Here is a 20,505-nt window from a genome sequence, read left to right as displayed (position 1 = left end):
AACTAAAGCTCTATGGGGCCTCAGTAATTTTTAAGTGTCTAGATGGCAGGTCCCAGAGCCGCCGTGAGCTGTGCCAGGCTGGGGCCTGCCCTCCGGCTCCTGTCCAGCCCACGTGGCGCAGGCGCTCGTGCTCATGTGGCTGTGCCATGTCACATCAGGCAGGCACATTTATACTACATTTGTTGGGCATGCACACTCTCTATTTGTTTTAAGAGGGGATTTTAAAAAATTAGTTTTGCCAGAATCTCTTTTAATAATTTCACAAATGGATGTTGAGGGCTGAGAACCACAAAATGAGTGCCTGGCAGACCGACTGACTGGGATTCGCGTAATATCTAAGCTCCATTTTAAAGGAGCCGCTGTCATGCAGCCAAGTGTTCAGATGTGTGCTCAAGGCATGCAGCCCACCCCAGGCACCAGAGACACACAAACGCTACCTCCTTCCTGAGCTTCTCGGCCCTGCGCGCCTCCTGCCGCATCGTGTCCGCCTTCTGCAAGGCAGCCTCCAGCTCCTCCTCCTTGTCCCGGAGCTGGCGTGCCACCTTCTGCTTCTGGGAGCGCAGCTCCGCCATGCGCTCATTGAGTTCTGAGAACTCCTGCAGGGCCAGCTTCCGCTGCTGGTGGGCATCTCTGAGCTCCCTGGCCTGGGACTTGAGGCGCTCTGAAGCTTCAGCCAGTTGCTGAACAAGAGGAATCACAGATGTTTTACACGTGCTTAACAAAGATGTGGAAGGCTGGAAGCCCGGTCTCCATGGGAGCTGAAGTGACCATGGCCACAGGTCCAGGAGTCGCTCTAGGGGATGTGCACACCCTGGCAGGCCACCTGAGCTCAGCTGCTGAGTGCCGGCCACTGTGCTGAGCGCACGGAAGACCTCCCTCTCCAGGCGTGCACAGCCACCTCAGCCCCTTGCCCACAGCAGCCAGTCTGGCTCCCCCCTCTCCCTGTGCACCCCACAGACACAAGGGGGCACAAGCAGGAAATTCGTGAGGTTCTTCTGGTCACCCATCCAGTTCCTTAAGCACAGATCAGGAAAGAACACATTACGTGGTCTTAACTGCTTAAGATTGCAGTCTCAGAAGAGAACTGTGTGCAAACAACTGCCAGGTGGCTGGTCCTTTAGAAGAGTCAGAGCTACGGGTGCCGGCTGCCCTTCGGCTGCCCTGCCAGCTTACCTCCCTGTGGCTGGTCCCTCAGCAGCCGGGCTGCTCAGTCACTGTGGTACCTGCTGGCCGAGGTGGAAGGAGCGGGCCTGGCACCTGCAGCCCACGCCGACTCCCACACAAAGCACTGCAGGTGTATGATACCAGGTGAACTGAACAGTCTGCCTGGGTTGAAATCCTACACATTTTAGAGACCAGATCACCAACCACAGGGTCAAGGACTGAAGTGTATACATGAATGTGTTTTAGAAAACACGATCCTAACTGTGGTGTGAATATCCTGGAGACAGAGCACACAGTTTGATATAGCCTAACGATAATCCAGTTTATAAAGGAACGGTCTCTTCTGCAGTGCCCTGTCCTAAGAGGTCACTTCTAGAAGAAGGGGGGTGGAGGCTGCTGTGGGGTGTCCTGGACGACTGGGAAGGGTGTAAAGCCAGCGAGGTCAGCAGCTATGGACCCTGAGATGTGGGGGAACCCCCATGTCCCTACTTTTACCTGGGGGGACACCACTTACTCAGGAGGGTAGCAGTGGAGACTAACAGTGACTGTGAAGTGGGCACTGGCCGCAGCCGAGTGCCTGGAGGGCTCTGAACCTCTGCTCGATTTAACATTACACAACTTGGCCCATCACTCAAGCCCCGTCCGCAGCCCCGCTCCCCCCCACCCCCCCACACACCTTGTGCAGGTCCTCCTTCTCCTGGCGCAGCACACGGTGCTGCTTCTCCAGGCCCTTCAGCCGGTGCACGGGGTCCTCTTGCTCCGGGCGCAGTGTCACCGTGTCCTCAAGCTGCCGCTCGAGCCTGTTTGAATCTGAGCAAGAGAGAAAATAAATCACGTTTCCTTCGGTGCCAATCTGTTCTGAATTACTGACAGTGAGTTACTAATAATTCCTAGCAGTCTTCTTCACTTAGAGGCCTTTGTGACTTTCTCACACACACACGCTGTGTCACGCGCACAGCCACCTGCACAGTAAACACACTCACTGGACTTTACTCCGGCACTCTCTGTAAGCGCTCTCTCCCAGGCCGTGAGCCCCAGGGCGGTGCTCACCTGTCTGTGTCATCCTTGCTAACCTGTGTAAGCTAGCACAGTGTGACCGAGGCGTGCAACAGGCTTTAGTGAGAAATGGACTCAACCGAAGCCTTTTTCTGGAACAGGATGGTGGGGTTTGATCTGGAGATGAGAGTCGACTGCAGCACCAACCTGGGTCAGGTTATGGGTTAAGACTTAAAAGTGGTTTGAGTCTTTAGGAAACTCCAATGACATAGGAACCACAAAGATAGATGGTGACGATAGATCTAGCACCTGAAATACTGAAAAGTGGGCACAGCCACTGATGGAAGCTTTAGAAAGAAGCAAACTATGGCAGTTCTGTACCAGAGCTACAGAGAGGAGAGTTAAGACAGAAATGCAAATATTCTGGGAGTTTATGGACAAAATATTAGGACTTGGTTCTAGCTCTAACTATAATATTATATTAGAACTAAGCAGCTTGGAGAAACAATTTTAAATAAACTGACAAAATACCGGAAATCTAAACGGGTTTGCTAAAGCTGAAGCTTTTTTTTTTTGCTTTTCCACCTTATGAAAAGGACCCTGAAACTTTTCTTTGTGGAGATTAGCACCCTCTGAGAATAGAGACTAAGTAGCTGGGCTTGAACACGTACCTGCTATCTTATTCTTCAAGCGTTCGATCTCTTCGTTTAACTTTTTGATTTCTTTATCTCGGGCTGAACCGCCCAGGGCCCGAGCTGACCCGTGGAGGGACTGTACGGTCTGGGTGGACTCTAGGGTGGAAGACACGGCATGAGTGTAGCCTGGCGACATGAGCGGGCCGAGGCTGAGTGCGGCGGCTCTGCACCCACCTTGCAGCTTCCTGCTCAGCTCCAGCTTCTCCTGCTCCAGCCTCCGTATCCTCCTCTCGTACGCTTCCACCTGCAAGCTGTTCTCCAAATCCCGCTGCACGCCCTCGTCTCTGGGTAACGTGCTGGACTGCATTATGCTCTTCAGAGAGCCTCGATCAGAAAAACAGCTGCAAGTAGAGCGACAGGGTTTCGGATCTACAGAGCATTTCCGCGGATTTCATTAGCATTTAAAAACTTCCTGGGGTAAAAGATAAGTCTCTTTAAATTGGCAAACAAAAATACCTGTGAAAAGGCTTTATTGTTTATGGAGCCAAAATTAGACAAGGGCCTTCCTGACTGCAGCGACTGCTGCTGACAAAGGGAGAGGGAGAAGGACCCGCCTTCAGAGCTAGTCAAAGAAGCCGCCTCTGCAGTGGAAGGGAAATGAATGTCTAAATCCTCGCTTTCACTTAACTACAGGTGCGAAGAGAGAGGCGTCCTGAAGGAGCTGGCTGGGCTGCCGGGCCTTGGCTGGGCTGTGCACAGAGGCTGCCCAGAGGGCAGTGGCGTGGTCAGAGCAGTGGAGCCCTTGATGGCTCCCGGGTTCTGCCACTAACTAGGGACAGTCCCCTGAACCCCTAGGGCTCATCTTCCCCTGCTGACTAAGCAGCCCGTAGGGCGCCTACAGTTGCAGCTCTCACCAGCACAGCTAAGCTCCTCAGCACCGAGCAGCCGGCCCAACAACGCGCCCGTGTGCGACAGGCCCCACCCTGCACACGAGAGCCACAGAAGGTGCTCTCGTCCCGAGCTTCATTCTTGGACTGTTCCACATGGAGGTGGTTCCTCCTGCTTTTCATAGGACAGTGATGTCGGGGAAACGTTTCTGAGTCCCATGCCGAGTGCAGCAGGGACCAGCACGTGTACGCCAGGGTTTCTCAAAGGCGGCCTGACAGTGCTGTGCGAGCCTGGGCCCTGCCGCCGATCCGGAGCCCCCGAGCTGGGGACCGGCAGATCTGACAAGCAGGTCGAGATAATAACACAACCGATAATAAGCCGATATGCCCCCCACTTCCTGGACTAGAAGGCATCAGCCATCATTTGGCTCAGTGCGGTTTAACCCTATAGCTCACACCAGAAGTTTCCACGAGCTCGCAAACAGAAGTAACCCTTTCCTGAAGGAACTTAGATCAGTTCAGGTACAAGCTACTAGAAGATGCCGTAGCTTGACCTAACCTCAGACACGGTGGAGTTTCACTTGTTTTATTCCACGCCCCCCTTCTTTCTAACCCCTCTCCTCTTGCCCCAGTTTCCCCTTAAGAGTGAGGGAGAGCACCTCAGGCGACACGTCTCTGCAAGAGGCCCATTCAGTCAGTGGCGGGCAGACACAGGCACTAGGGTGGCGCTCCCAAGGGGGTGGAGTCACAGGCGAGGCCTCGGCTTTGCAGGTTTTTCCCTATGTCAGGGACTGTGCTGTCCCCCTACTAATGGAAGCTAGAGCTGCGCCTGAAATCCCTAAAAGCAACCACATGCCCTAATGAAAGGCGGCTCCCAGCTGAGCATGCTGCCAGGGGCCACTGGGCCACTGAGGGCTGTCTGTCAGAGGTGACGGCCTCCAGGTCAGGGTCAGCAAAAGATAGCCTGGGACCACACCTCCCCCCTCACCCCTTTTGTACCTCCCACGATCTAAGAATGGTTTTTACATTTTTAAAGGGCTGTTAGAAAAGACCAAGAAGAAGAATATACCAGAGGCCACAAAGCTTAAATCAGTTCCCATCAGGCCCTCTGTGGAAAAGTCTGCCGGCCCTGCTATGTCATCACGATGACCGGGTATGCATTTTTAAAAGATGAACCCGGCCACACCTTCTTAGCACGGCCCTCCCAGCACCACGCGTGTTCTGCAGAGAAGCCCATCTGACTGTCCCTCTGCCCAGGAGGTTCCTCCTGGGATGACAAATATAGACATACCTTTCTGTTGTGAAGGTAAAACCGATGAATGGCAAATGCAGCCCGGAAAAGCCTGTGTGGGAACCAGGAGGTAGCATTTCCTGCATAAGAACACACGCAGCATAAGTGAGGTCCTCGTTCAAACAAACGGGACAAAGGGAGGAAAGACGGTCCCGGAACGGTGAGACCGGGAGTGCACAGGAGGCCACGGGGCATTCTGGAACGTTGACTCCATGGTGTCACCTGCACGGGAGCTTGGTCTTGGCAGGTTCCCTGTCTTTCCTGGCTCTATCCACTGCACAATGCAGCTAAGAGGGTAAACACACTGCTTCTGATGACGTAATGGCACAGGCCAAACTTGAATCAGCCTGGTGACTTCCTGGCTTTCTTAAGCCGCAGCAGCCGGGCTCAACAAGCTCCTGAGCAGACGAGTAGTGGGGGTACAGGTGCCGCCCCCGGGGGGAACATGGGGCCGGGGCTGGGGGCTCTCAGGTTCTTGGCCCGAAACAGAGGCCAGGGGCAGAGAGGAAGCTGAAACCCAAAGGTAGACTACTTTAGATATGTTTTCATTATAACTCTTATTTTTCAGCTTGAGGATCCTTCTTTACTAAAAATAAAACCAAAGTTATAATTTACCTGGGAAATTTTAGTGTGGTAATAGTTTCTTTGGAGCCTAGGAGAATCCTTTCAACAATGAGCATATTTTTCTCGGTCTTTTCTCCATGTGGTCTCAAGTTCAGTTCTTATTTTAGTAAGAGAAAGTCTCTAAGTTAAGCAGTAATCAAAACTTTTCTTTCACTTGCTTAAGCCTCAGTTACTCTATTCCCAAACCAAGACACACGTGTGGACTAAAAAGGCTGGGTTTGATGAGACCCAAATAATTTTACAACATATGAGCAGAACGCAGAGGCCTATCAGACCAGGTCAGACACCAGCTGGGTCCCTGGAAAATCCACGATCTTAAACGTCAGCAAAAGACTCAAACTCTGCTCATCATCACTGTCGCTCCTGAATTCCTGCTGTATGAAGACACACATGCCAACGCCTAGAACACCGACGGTAGGAAGATCAGACACACTCTCACATGTAAGGACACAGTGGGAGGGACTGGAAACCAGAGGCCTACTACACACTGCCCCTGTGAGGCCGCAGGCCAGGCTCCTCGCCGGGTCTTTAAATCTAGAAGTGGTGACAGGCCTGTGGCGAAGCTCTAATATGACAATGGGGGTGACACAGCTTTGAAAAGGTACAGAGTGCCATGAAAATAAAAGCATAAGTATTTCTGAAGAATTTCAAGACAAAACAGCTATCTACCTCACTTTTACTCAAACTGAGTAATTAATTCATCATGTTCAAAAAGGGACATTTGGAGACCAAACTGAAGGCTGAAATAAAAGGTAGATTTTCTTGAGGAAACAGCCTGTTTTAAAAAATCAGTCCAGTTTTAAGATTTATTGTCTTATCAAGGAATCCCTTCAACACAGCACTGAAAAGCACGCCCACAGTGACACAGCATTGAGGACAGACGGCCATCACACACCCGTGGTGACCGCACTGAGGACAGGTGACTGGCACACTTACGATGTTCCGCAGCACGTCATCGTCCACATCAAAGTTGGACGTGTCCGAGGGGCTGCTCACGTCGGGGATGTAGGGTGCCTCCAGGTTGCGGATGTTCTCCCAGCTGAGGCCTTTGAAGAAGGCGTGCTTCTTGAAGTCCTCAATCCCGTTCTGCCCGAGCCGGCGCTCTCGGCCACAGATGAGTCTCTGGATGAGGTCTTTCGCTTCTTCAGATACATCAGTGACATGGGACGGGAACTGAAATCGCTCCTAGCGGGGTAGGGGAGAGCAATCAGTGGACACGTGATGAAAGCTTACCCAGAAAATTCTAGGGTGCACAGACATTACAGAAAACGGAGCAGAAACAAAGCTCCAAAGCAGCGGTTCCTTTTCATTTCGTGGTAACTAAATGCAAGCCAGTGCTAATGAAATTGAATTCCAGAAAGGCAACAGAAAAAACATGGAGTCTGGCTGATTTTATTCATGGAGACTTGTCATCACATTGCCTGTAAATTCAACAGCGGGCACTGTTCACCTGTAAAGGGCAGAGAGTGCTGACCACACCCTGGGGTGGGACAGACAGCTGCCCGCCTTAGAATGTGCTTTGCCAGCGTCTACAGCGACTCTGTTTTTAAAAATCTACTCTAGCGAAACAGGCACAGAGAAGACACAGCATGTTCCCAACGGCATTGTATGTGAGCAAGAGAATTGCAAACTACGTCAACACCCATCCAAAAGGGGCGTGTTAAAAAAAAAGCTCGGATACACAAAGAGCAAGGTCCATCTCTGACGAAGACTAGAAAGACGACAAATATATGCTGACAAAAAGGCCCAGTTCCATGTGATGTGATGACATTTATTTAAATCCACGTCCCTCCCCCCCCACACCCCTGCTTAAGACCTCGAGGCCACGTAACACACGGCACAGTGGGCCTAAGTGTCGAGCCACCACTTGTGATCTATAAAAATGGACAGGAGCACCACTCCCCAAGCTGCTGTGGAGATACCAGGAAGGCACAAGGAGCGAGGGACCAGGGCCCCTGGTGGCCACTCCGAAGTAACTAAGCCCCACTGGTCGCCTTAACTGCGCTTACCACTGAGAAGTGGACGGGTGACTTCCGCCACCCACTGTGGGCACTTGGCATGGTCTGAAGTGTGTACAGTAAGTACTAGTCATAAATGAAAACATTTGGTTCTGCTTCGGGAGAAGTGTGTAATGGGTTCTGACTTGGAGTATGTGGAAGGCCATTTACGCTGGTGTTGTCTGCTCTGTACACGAGCAGGCCTGGCGCCAGGCACAGACCAGCCGCCAGGGGGCTGTTTCTGGGATGTGTGTGACAGCGGCACACTGGCAGATGGGGTGAAACTGGCATTAGAAAGAAATATTTGAGGAAGGCATGTAAGGAAAAAAACAGAGGACAAAAATATTAGATGGAAGAGGAGATAATAAAAAGCAAAACACTGAAGAAAAGACAGGGGAGAAGGCAAGGCTGACGTGAATGAACAGCTGGAAAGGGAGGGGGGAAGTGAGGAAGAGAGGCGGGGTCGAGAAGGGGTTAGGATGCACCTATGCTGAGAGATGTGATTCATCTACAACTATTTCTGGGAAACAGACTGAGGACCCGAGCTGGCATCTGATGAATCCAGACCCACAGGTCAAACTGCCCAGCTGGCACTCCCCACTGGCCGTCCCCAGGCACGCACACCCTACACGGCCACTATGGATGTCTGCATCTTTCTGCCGAAGCCCAAGTCTCCTGCAGGGGTTCTGACCCAGGGAACACCATCACCCTCCACCAGGAGGTGGGACTGTCCTTCCAGCCCCCAGGGCACACCCACGGTGCCCGTATTTGACCTCCTAAACCTCTCCCGACTCTCAATCGCCGTCCAGCAGCCACCAGCCTGCTCCAGCCCCCTCACCTCTTCCCCAAAGACTAACAGGTCCCCAACTGAGCTCCCTCCTCTAGGTTGCCTGTGCCTGGACATGGAACCAAACGGGATGTGGAAGCGTTTCAGCTTACTTCGTGGTTCATGATCTTTCCGTAGGTCTCCACGAGTGATTCCGCATAAAACGGGGTTTCTCCGTACAGCATTTCGTACATGCAGACGCCCAGGGACCACCAGTCACACTCGGGGCCGTACTTGCCCATACCGTCCTCCATCGCCTGCAGAATCTCCGGCGAGATGTAGTCCGGTGTGCCCACGGCCACGGAGGACTGAACCTTAGGAGAGAGAGCGTGCTGAAGGGCACCCTAGGACACCTCTCATATCAAATTTCTAACGACTTTCTCTAAAATACGGACAACAGATAATGAAATCATCACAAATAAAACTGGCACCTGATCATGCCTGAAAAACCTCATCATTCAAAATTCAATGCAAGTAAACATTCTCTTGCCGCACTGGGCACTTTCCAGATGGGACTGTTGTACGCTGGTCTCTCAGTGTCCAAGTGCCCACCACGGCCCCCAATGGCATCAGTCTCTCAAGGGATGCCATTTCCCACATGCTGCAGCGCTGCTCACTGTGGCCGGGGGCCAGCGGTGTCCAGGCCAGCCCCCCTCAGACTGTCATGTGCACAGAGACCCCTGGGCTCTTGCAAAGTAGAGATTCTAAACTGCCCTAGGGTGGATGTTACGGCTGCCCACCCACGGGCTACCCTCGGTCTGGAAGCTGGTCCATCACCAGCGGGGTGCTTGGGCAGTCCCCAAACAGGACCAGGGAGCTAAGGCGCCTGCAAGGGGAAGAAGCACTCCTCAGCTCTGACTGGCCGGGACACGGCGCCACCTGTGCAGGTAGCTGCGCTCGGTGAGGGCAGCAATCCTTCTGGGGCTGGGCACGGGCAGGGCAGGGCTCCACAGGCCATCGGTCAGGCAAGGGGCAGTAGGGGGCAGAAGGCCTGTCCGGGGAAGGCCAGGTTGTCCCCGGGTCACGGCTGAGAAGAGCACCAGGAGGACAAAGCAGCTCCCTGGAGTCAGCGGGTGAGTCAGGAGGAGCTCTGCCTGCATCACGTGACTGGGGCCTCGTCTCTGCACCAGGTGGCCCAGCTGCAGGAGCTCTACAGGGGATAGCAGGGACACTGGGCTGTTCAGTGGTGACTCAGGTGAGTGTCCACACAGGATGGGAGTGCCGCGCAGGTAAGAAAGGTAACCAATGCTTTCGGTGTCATTAGAAGACTAATAGAAATGAGGGGACTGGTTATGTGGAGGGGACGCGAGTAAATTGCCTTGCTCCTTCAAAATGTTGTCAACTGACGGTAGTTCTACAGGCTCTCTTACTGCTGCTTGAAAACGCGCAGCAGGAAAGCAGGGGCTGCCGTCCTTTGGAGAGGCAGGTTACCTCGGTCTTCACAGGCGATAAGTGCAGGCTTTAAAGAAATGCCTCCCAACATCCAAGACCAAAAATCGCGACAGTGGCCACAGGAGAAGGCAGACAGTTCCCGAGGCACTGAAAGCAGTTCGTGGGAAGGAGCCGATGGATGGGAATGGGAGCGAGTGGCCCTACTGAGGCCACTCAGCCCAATGCTAGTGACAGAGGCCTGAGCCCAGGTCTCCCAGTGACGGCCGTTCAGGGCATCTCCTGCTCTGCAGTGGGTGTCAGCTGGCATCAAGGACCCCGTTTCTAGGTCTACAGCTGACTAACAAAGTTCTCTGTCCCCAGAGATGAGGGTGTCCTGCTACAATCACCATCTAGCCACCTGACCAGCATGCACAGGGTGTTTTCAGAAAGGGCCCAGAGCTGCATCTCAGTGCAGTGCTGACGGGGGAGCTGAGCAAACCCAACAACCCCACTTTATAGAAGGCACATGTGTTACTTCTGTAAACATAAAAAGCAATAGAGATGTGTTAAAGGTAAAAAGAAATTTTCAACTGTCTCCTAAATGGATTTGTCTTAATTGGCGTTAACAAATTTGGTTTCTCAATTGTGCGTAAAGCTGAAATTTTAAGCCCCTTCTAATTGCAAGCAAAACCCAAAACCATATGAAAAATCTCCATTAAAAATACCTACAGTTCCATCGTCATTCATCTTCAAACATGATCCAAAGTCGGCCAGGCGAATGTGACCATTCACATCCAAAAGGACATTGTCAGGTTTAATGTCTCTGTTAGTAAAATAAATACAGAAAGTAACCATTTCCATGCAACAGCACACTGGATGGGTCAAAGCCCTTCACTAGTAGTGGATCAGCTGTAACAATCCAGGAGCTTCTCCCTGCCCTGGTTTAGCTGGGCTGGGCAGCAGGCCGCCACCACCACTCGTTTCCGTGCACCAGCCAACCTCCGACTAACCTGGTGAGTCACTCTTACTGTGCCCACCCACCCTCCACGCACTGACCCGTGTTTCCTGGCATCTCCTTTGTGCCAGGCGCTGCTCTCGACCCTGAACCCATTACAGATGCTGCCCACCCACCCCACAAAGCTTCACACTAGCTGAGGTGTCAGAAAACGAATGTGCAAATGCACAAATAGACGGTGGTCTCAGTACCACAGAGCACAGCCCACATGGTAAGTGCTATGACAAAATAGGAAGAAGCAGGAAACAAGGCCAAGGGGTAGAGTGGGGGGGGGGTGTCAGGTGGCCCTTCCCACCGAGGAAGAGACACCTGAGCAGAGGCTTGAGGAATAAGCGAGTCAGGTGAAGATGTGGGACAAGACCGCTGCAGGCTAACAAACCACCACGTACCCTCAAATTGTACGTTACAGTTAAAGACACGGAGGCCTACGAATTGAGTAACGTGCCCAGTTATAGAGCAGCCAGTGAGGGCGGGAAGTAATCTCGGGTCTCACTAAACCAGTGGTCTCACCTGCAAACACTGGGTGAAGGGTGGGGGGTGGGGGTGGGCTTAGAAGCACTAGCGATTCTTCCTGGCACAACAGCTTATAAGATTGGACAGCATGAACGGGAACATACTTAAAAGGATGTTCACCAAGGGGAGTACAAGTATGTTGCCAGCTGCACAGATCACACGAGCCAAAAGGTAGAATCCATATAACGTCCACTGCAGGAGAACGGACCACAAGCTGGGCTGGCCGCATGTGACGGGAAGTGACACCTCAATGGAAACAAATGACCAACTACTCCCAGCAACAAGATGAACCTCACAAACAAATGTGAGCAAAAGAGGAGAATTCTACCCAAAAAAGACCCACAAAGAAACTAAGAACTCTAAACCAAAAGATCCTTAAACACACACTCAGGAATATGAAAGAGAAAACAAAACAAAGCAATCCATCAATGAATCAGAAAAACAAAAGCTAAGAACAGAACTAGACAAAAAGAGGAAGAAATGAAGAGCTGATTTAATTCAGGGAAGAATCGAAGAAATAAAAGCTAAGCTGCAAGTTGCCCAAAGAAGAATAAATTCAAATAAAAATCTAATGAAGGGCACTGAAGAAGTGAAGGAAAAGATCTAGATGAATAAAAATGAGACAAAGAGAGAAATAAAAAGGGTCAGAGGGAAAGTAACTGGAGACTGAAATGAAGACAGGCAAAGCAGGCCCAACATACACATAATCAAAGTCTTTGAAGAAATCTAAATAAACATAGCTGATATGTGAAACGATAATCTGAGAGAACTTTCCAGAACAACAACAAAAAGACTTGGATCTACAGGCAGGGAGAGGTATCAAAAAAAAAAATTCAATGTCTTGTTTTTTTAGAGCAAGACAAACTGATATTGAAGTTCACATGAACAATTATCATGTGAGAAAAGCTAGAAAACACTGAAGAGAAAGAGGTGTGATGGGGACTAGCCCCGCATGACTTTAAGCCTCCATAATTAAGGCAGGATGGTCCTAGTGCCTGGAGAGACAGAAAGACAAAGGAATAGAACTGAATGGCCAGAAATAGCCCAACTACATAAAGAAATTAAGTATGTGATAAAGATGTTATCTCAAATCAATGGAGTGAAGACACAATTCAGTTGGTGTTGGGACAACTGGGCAGCCTTTTAATTAAAAACAAAATCAGATTCATTCCTTGTACTTTATAATAAACTCCAAATGGATCGGAGATCCATATATAAAAAATGAAACTATATGAATAAAAAATAAAACTATTAAAAGTTTCTCTGGGGATAAAAAAAAAAATTTCTAACCATGACACAAAATCCAGATGTAATAAAAGAAAAAGACCAATAAATTTAATACACAAGATTTTAAAAAATCTGCATGGCAGAAAAACCCAATAAACAAAGTAAAAAAATAAATGGCAACATTGGGAAAAACTACTTACAACATATACTGGGTCTTCAGAAAAGTCATGATGTATTTTGTCTATGTTTTTCAAAGGTCATTTATTTATATAAAGAACAAAGATCAATCAATGATATAGTGCCTGTTTTGTTCAATAATCTTTTGCCCTCTTTCAGTGAGCTTCATAATTCCTTGTTCATAGAAGGACCTGTCTTTATTTGAGAAAAACCAAACAAGGTGCTGATTTACAGCCTCATCTGAATTGAACGTTATACCACGCAAGGAGTTTTGAAGAGAGCGAGACAAGTGGAAGTCTGACAGCGCAAGGTCAGGTGAGTATGGCGGGTGTGGCAACACATCCCATCCAAACTCCAATAATTTTTGACGGGTGATCAAACTTGTGTGTGGTCTCGCGTTGTTGTGATGGAACACAACTCCTTTACAATTAACGAGCTCTGGACATTTCTGGATGATGGATTCGTTCAAACTGTCCAATTGCCAACAGTACACATTCAAATTGGTTGTTTGGTTCCTTGGTAGGAGCTCGAAAAACACGACACCTTTAAAATCCCACCACACTTGAGAGCATAACCTTCCTCTGATGAATGTCTGCTTTGGATGTCGTTTGAGGCAAATCGTCACATGGGGACCAAGATCGTTTGTGCACCACATTGTTGTAAACAATCCACTTCTCATCACCAGTTATCAATTGCTTCAAAAAAGGATCGTTTTCCTCACGTTTAATGAGCATATTGCAGATGTTTATATGTGCCATCAAATGAACTTCTTTGAGTTCATGCGGAACCCAAATATCGAGCTTGCTTACGTATCCCAGCTTCTTCAGGTGGTCGTGAACGCTTGAATGATGGATGTTCAATGTTTCTGCAATCTCTCGTGTTGTGTCACATGGGTTTGACTTGATCAATGCCTTTATTTTGTTGTTATCTACCTCGGTGGGCCTCCCTGACCGAGGAGCATCGTTGAGATCAAATCACTAGCACGGAATTTCGTGAACCATCGTTGGGACTAACGTTCTTGTAAAGCATTGTCACCATAAACTTTATGCAACTTTTCACAAGCTTGATGAGCATTCTTCCCTTTATGGAAGTAAAACAGTAAAATATGGCAAAAAAGCACAGTTTGGCCTTCCATCTTCAACTTGTTGTAAAATCTCCAAAACTCAACCAAATCGCTCAATTTTTTTTTTAGAATGAAGCTAGAACTGTCAGCTGTCAAATGACATAGCAATAACATAGGTGCGAATGACTCTAGCACTTCCAAAAAATGGACTAGTGTCATCTGTTGCAAACATGCATCATGACTTTTCTGAAGACCCAATATTACAGATAAAAAACAAATATTTCTTTAACAGTTGAAGGAAAAAAAACCCCCAAAGATCCTATAGAAAAATGGGCAAACGACATGAAATGAACAACATACAAAGACGTAAACATGAAGTTTGACTTCACATGACACCAAAAAAGAAAATTTCGACTGTATATCATCTCTCATTCATCAGATGGAAAAAATTCACAAATTTAAAAATAAAAATACACTATGTTGGCAAGGCTGCAAGGAAACAGGCACTTTCATACATTGCTGTACGGAATACAAAAAGGTATATTCTCTATGAAGGGAAATTAGCAACATCTAATAAAGCTAGTATTTTTAAAAAATAATATGCTAATATGTATCTAATATGTATTTTATTTCTCTGTTGGTCCAGTGGTCCTACTTCTAGGAATTTACCCTAAAGACAAACCAACAATACAAAAAAATATATGTACAAGGCTAGAAAACTGCACTATTTATAACTGCAAAATACCAGAAACTAGCTATCAATAAACAAATGTCCATCCACAGGAGACTGAGTCAACTCTGGTACCTGAAGATATGGAGGACTAGGCGAATGTAAAAAAGAATGGCGCTCCATGAACTGATACAGAATGATTTCTAGGATATATCGTCAACTAAAAAAAAAACCAAAATGCAAAAGTGCTTATTTAGCATGCTCCCTTTTGTTTAGTTCAAGGAGAAATAAGGAAATCCATTTGCTTATCTTTGCATGCGAGTGTGCACACACATGAGTGAGGTGCAGAAGACACGCAAGTGAGAGAGTGGGTGGGTTGGATGAGGAAGGAGTGACATTTCTCTGAGTATAACTTTGTGCAGTTTGGTTTCTGCTGAAACATGTTAATGTTGTACATACTCAAAAAATGAAATTAAATCAACAAAGAAGGGAAGGGGAGACTAAAATGGAAGCTGACTGAACCCAATGAGCCCAGCTATACTTCCAATGAGTAACATTAACAGCATTGAGGGAAATAGGGTTGGAAAAAACCCAACTTAAAGGAACTCAGGACACAGAACTGGCGTGTGCAGGTGGGGTGGGGTGGGGGGCACTGCACAAACCCTGAAATCTTTTCAGTAGCATGTGGGCAGAGCAAGTCTGAAGCTATTTCAGAGATGACAGGACCGGGCAAATTGAGTGCGTGATGTTGCTGGGAGCCAGCTGTGTCACCGAGGGAGACAAAACTGTGGAATGGGAAGCCGCCGGAGGCGAACGCATGATTCCCATGTTAGGTACAGGAACACGAATGTACACACGCATGTGCACCTACAGATACCCTCCCAACTCCTTCCACTGAGGGGGCCTACACACCCTGTAGTAATGGGCACAGCTGGCACCCAGGTCTCGGTCTTTAAAACCATTCCCCACTAACAGGAGATGCCTCAGAGAAATGAGTGGGGCAGGGAAGGTACGAGATGAGCCAGAAACTGAGGCAATTCTAACAGACTGAGGGAGTGTCACAAACACGGAAGTTAGACAGAAGGGGCTTCCCTGGCCAAACGGAACAACATGAGCACAAAAAGTGATGAAGACAGTGACGAAAAGAAAACGGGAGGAAAAAGGAAGCATGTACCCTACTGATGATAAGTAGGCAAACAGGAGTGAAGGGAGGTGCTTCGAGGTGCAGGGCCTAAAGTTTGGCTGTCACTCTGCAACCATCATGGTGAAGACTGTCCCAGGCAAAAATCGTCAATGCATACTAAATTTAGGGGGAAACTTTGAAAAGGAAGAGGATGTCTGCATGACCTTAAAGTGTCTCGTCCCTCCAGGTTGCTGCTGGATGCAGGAGGACGCACCGATGGGCCGTACAGGACAAACCCATCCTCCTCTTCTCAGGACCTGTGAGAAGCCTGCAGGGGAGGCAGCTCTGGGAAGGCTGGCCTCTTCCTTTTAAACCTTCCAGGGGAGGTCGGCTGCTAACATCTGCATGCTCTACTTTTGTTTTTTTAATGGCATTGGAGTTATTTGGGAAGTGTGATTCTATATTTAAAATATAATACCACCAATAATTTTTTTTTTTTACTGTGTATTGGCTATTTGTACGCAGGGAGGTTACAGAGAAAGGCCTCTGGGCGGAGCGCCACTGGAGGCACAGGGCGAGGACTGACCCAGAGCTCTGACCTGCAGCACTTCTTAGCTGGGCAGGTGTCCCCACACCACCGAGCAGCAGCCAATCCAAGGGCTGATGGTCCCTGTGGGCCACCACCAGGCTTGTGACCAACCCAGCTCCTTCTCCCTCCAAAGCCCAATGGTGGCAGCATTTTCAGGAAAGAGTCGGCACAGGGCTAAGCAGCGGCTCCAGTCACCCGCGAGGGCCTTTTCTCTCTCGGCTACTGTGACTCTGCTTCAAAACAGTGGTACGGGGGCAGTGTCCGGCCATGGACGCAATGCGGCCTGATTTTCCTTTCCTGTTCTTCCCGACACGCTGAAAGGGAAGCCTATTCCATCAACCCCTGTCCCGTCTCCGAGTGATCTGTCAGCATCAGCTTCCAACCTCACCCGAGGAACTTCTGCTGCAAACCCAGTAAATGTTCGGTGGTGGGTCAGGCGTGGTGCCCAGTGCTGCGCAGACGGGCAGAGCCACTCTGACCAGCTGCCCTCTCCCCAGTTCTCCATCTTCGTTGGAGTTCCTCTGCTTTATCTTCCACCTCTTCTACTCAGCTTTCTATTTCGTCCAAGGCCTTCTTTGTTCTCTGAATATTGCTTCTCCTAAAATTGCACCTGCTCTTATTTTCTTCCTCAGATGTATACTCTCTTCTCTCTGGGGATGCGACGTTCTCCGTCTGCAATCCTGTGTATCTGTCACTCTGTTTCAGCCTTTACTGGTCGCCCAGCTGACCCCTCAGCAAGGGGCTGTGCCCCCCGTGCAGTCCTAGCGCCGCACTGCTTCCGTGTTCAGTGAGCTTCTCAGGTCGCAGTTGTCTGCCTGCCGATGCCCCAGGACTGCCCTCAGGACTGACTGCTTATAAAATCTGACTTTAAGAGCTTTCTAGCACAAATGCAATCTTTGTGTTTTTAGACTGGGTCATTCAAGCACTTAGGCTGAATACTGAGTTAATTCTGAAGGAAGAAGTTTTTGAATTATATATTTTAATGTCTTCTACTATGCCTGGCGGTGAAATGACAGAGCAAAGCTTCTACACAGCCAATTAAGAAAATGAGGAGAAAGTTTTCTAATTAGGGGAAAATAGGAAAAGACTAAACTATTAAATAGGTGGTAAATTAATTTCCCTGGAGACGTGTGACAAATACAAAGACACTGATCACTGATGTGAATCAGGCACAATTCTGTCAAGAAGACAGAGTATAAAGTCTAATGTTAAAAACTATTATTACCACTGTTATAAAAGCATACATAACTAAATTAAGAATACATGAAGAAGAGAAAACCACTGTCCCAAACCACACTGCCATATAAGAATGACTATTATTTGGAGGCAGTTAGTTCCCTGGACTTGCTCTGTGACACGGGAACCGGGGCCGAGGGATTTGACAGGAACATGTGGCCCAAGGCAGGCTTTTTCATCTCGCTGGGCCTCAGTTTCCTTCCCGTGCTGTAACACCGGGCGGGAAGGTGCCATCCCTACCCTCAGGGCAGAAAGTCCTAAAAGGCTGCAGAGGCCGGGCCAGTGGGGCCAGTGGGACGGAGTGGGGTCAGCGAGCGACCATAGTGCGTGCCCAGAGAATCCTGATGGCCACATGAAGTGGGGGGGGGGGCCAGGGGGGCACAGGAGCAGACACCTCCATAGTGCTAAGAGGACGGTGACTTCCAATCAAAAATGGCCTACTGGATAATCTATCAGTCATGTAATGGGCAGCATTATGTCACAGATCTCAAAACGATCTCACACACCTCTTTTCCCAGAAATACTGGGAGATGAATGCTACCAAATCAAAAGAATAAATCAAGATGCCACGTGACTCAGCCCCAGGGAGGTGGGAGGGAGAAAAGATGTCAGGATGAGAACAGTCCACAAGGGCGGGGAGATGAGGGAGGGGCTCCAAGAAAGTGCAGGACTGAGGCGACCTGAGACACGTCTGAACGTGCACAGCTTTAGCGTCTGCTCATAATGTCGGGCGATAATTAGTGACAGCTACACAAAAAAGTAGACTAATGAAAAAAACAGGGCAATTATTAACCCCAGAGGAAATGAAAATTTATATAAAGAAGTGTAACTATTTATACTACAAGGCTCATCTGTAACAGTTACACAGTTATTATATCATAAACAAACACCGTGCACTGATTTAACCAAAAGGTATTATTGCTATTTCACTGACTGGGACACTCTGGGAGAGGGAAGATGCAGAGTATACCTGCTGGGGAGAGGGGTGAGAGAGAGGCACTTATGTCAAAGGTGAAATCTCCATTTTAATGGATGTGATCTAAACCTCCCCTCCCCACAAAAAAGAAAACGGCAACCGAAGCCTGGCATTTAGAAATATGAAGGGAAACAGCAGAAGAAACAGCTTAAAAAGTTGACAACAGTTACCCGTGGCAAGTGGAATCAGGGCAGGGAGGGCTGGAGACCCCTGTTTTCTTATATAAGCCCTGCAGAACTATTTGACTTTTTAAAACTACTGACATGAAATTACTTTAATAAAAATAAAACAAATCAAAAAACCCCATAGGACTAAACAGTTGTCTTAAATAGCAGGAGGAGATGGACGCAAAGGTCCAGGCTGGGTGAGGCTAAGGTCACTGTCCTCCCAGCAAGCGGGTGGGCAAAACGGAGGGAACAGGGTGACCAGGAGGGGGACCTGTCTCCCGTTTTGACCCACACGACCCTCCTCAGGGGGCGTCACGCTCTTACTCAAGTTGCTGTGGCGTGTGCCCCTCTCCTCAACCCCATCTTCCTTTGCTGAGTATTTTGTGGGGTGATCGAGCCATGTGCCCTTAGGGTTGGCGTAAAACAGGGAAGTGGAGACACAGTGGGATGGGGACCCCGCATGAGCTCTGGGGGGGCATGCAGGGGAGGCAGTGAGCTCATGTCCAGTAAATGCCATAGGACAAGGGGGCTTCAGCTGGCAACACTTAGACATCACAACTGTCACAGGCAAGGGGTTTAAAGGTGGTGACCTGGGGAAGCCGCTCCGCAGGGCAGCAGCTCAAAGTGAGGACTTGCTAAGTGCGTGACTTTTCCGGAAGCCTGGAACCCGGGGTCTATGCCTCGGACCCTGAAAGGACCATTTTAACACATTAAATGGGGTTTCCACAAAGTAGGTAAGAAGGTGATTACCTGTGCACGTAATGAAGCTGATGGATAGAATCGATGGCCAACACCATCTCACCAATGTAGAATCTTGCCATGTCTTCTGGAAGTTTGTCTTCAAACTTACTGAGCAGGGTCAATAGGTCACCACCCACATAGTAATCCATGACCAAGTACTACAAGTCGGGAGAGAAGGGGAGAGAATACAATGTTCAGTCCCCACTAACCCCGACAGGCAGAGGCCGAACTGCCAGCGCGAATATCCTCTGACTTCAAGTCTGCATGGGTGGCTTCCCAGTGGCTCCTGTCACCCATGACGTCCCCTCTCAGAACACGCTCTCCGGTCCATCAGAACGCGGCTGGTTTTAAGTCATGCATCCAGCAAAGAACAAACTTCAACAATGTATTTAATCAATGGAAATGACTAAAGAGTTCGATGTCAGAGGAGGCACTCCAAATGCTAGTGGCCCAAAGTGGACGCACAGCGAAAAGCCCATTAAGTTCTATGGGGTAAAAAATAATTTCCCAGACCCTCATGTCACAGGAAGAAGACAATGGGCCAGAGAAGGGACCAAACTTGCAGTTCTCACAAAATGGTATCATGAACAAGCTGAAAAGTATCAGAAAATCTATGGCTTAAGCAAAAATTAAAGTAACGAGAGGAATGCCCAAAGTGCTGGGCGTGCTCTGCCAGAAGGCCGAGCCCGTGCCGTCCCTCAGAGCTCACCTGCCCCTGCACTCTGGAAGCTGTGATAAAGGCAGCCCAGGGGCCGAGGACACCCTGAGCGGGACACCTCACTGGTCAGAGGGGCCCGCAATGGGTGAGACTGTCACAGCTCTTGGGAATCACCTGCCTTGATGACAGTTTCCTTTTCAGAGATGGATGCTCTGGCCTGAGCAGTTAACTTGTTAACTTTTAACTAATCAACACAGAGGAAATACCACTGCCTGAGAAACGATCATTCACTATTTACTGAGAAACAGATGATAACCGCCCCACTCAGCCAGCAGCCATCGCGCTCCGTGACATGGCCGTTACCTGTTAACCCTCAGACTGCCCCCCTCACAGGTACGAGCACCACCCCACTTTACAGGCTGAAGACATGCCCAAAGTCACGCAGCTAGCAAGTGACAGCTAGGATCTGAAGCCACGCCGTGGGCTCCAGGCCCATCTTAAACAGGAGGCTGCAGAGTCTCCTAAGAAAGGAAACGAACCACCTTTCAGTCGGGCTTGT

General features: G+C 49.1%; 1 protein-coding gene across 2 annotated transcripts in view; it reads right to left on the bottom strand.

The window, feature by feature from the left end:
• CDC42BPB (CDC42 binding protein kinase beta) overlaps positions 1–20,505 on the bottom strand; it is a 104,327-nt gene that overhangs the window by 29,530 nt on the left and 54,292 nt on the right. For both annotated transcript variants that reach the window (XM_019639297.1, XM_019639298.1), the window contains exons 5-13: positions 19,298–19,446; positions 10,521–10,614; positions 8,534–8,734; positions 6,534–6,782; positions 4,974–5,053; positions 3,030–3,196; positions 2,832–2,951; positions 1,841–1,974; positions 438–680 (exon numbers count right to left, since the gene is read on the bottom strand). In XM_019639297.1, the coding sequence (XP_019494842.1) occupies positions 438–680; positions 1,841–1,974; positions 2,832–2,951; positions 3,030–3,196; positions 4,974–5,053; positions 6,534–6,782; positions 8,534–8,734; positions 10,521–10,614; positions 19,298–19,446 (1,437 nt within the window). The remainder of the gene's footprint in view (positions 1–437; positions 681–1,840; positions 1,975–2,831; positions 2,952–3,029; positions 3,197–4,973; positions 5,054–6,533; positions 6,783–8,533; positions 8,735–10,520; positions 10,615–19,297; positions 19,447–20,505) is intronic.

The sequence above is a fragment of the Hipposideros armiger genome, unplaced genomic scaffold (assembly GCF_001890085.2).
Source record: "Hipposideros armiger isolate ML-2016 unplaced genomic scaffold, ASM189008v1 scaffold_43, whole genome shotgun sequence".
Classification (NCBI taxonomy): Eukaryota; Metazoa; Chordata; class Mammalia; order Chiroptera; family Hipposideridae; genus Hipposideros; species Hipposideros armiger.
Note: the sequence above shows the minus strand (reverse complement) of the source record. Positions and strands in the feature narration are given on the sequence as shown.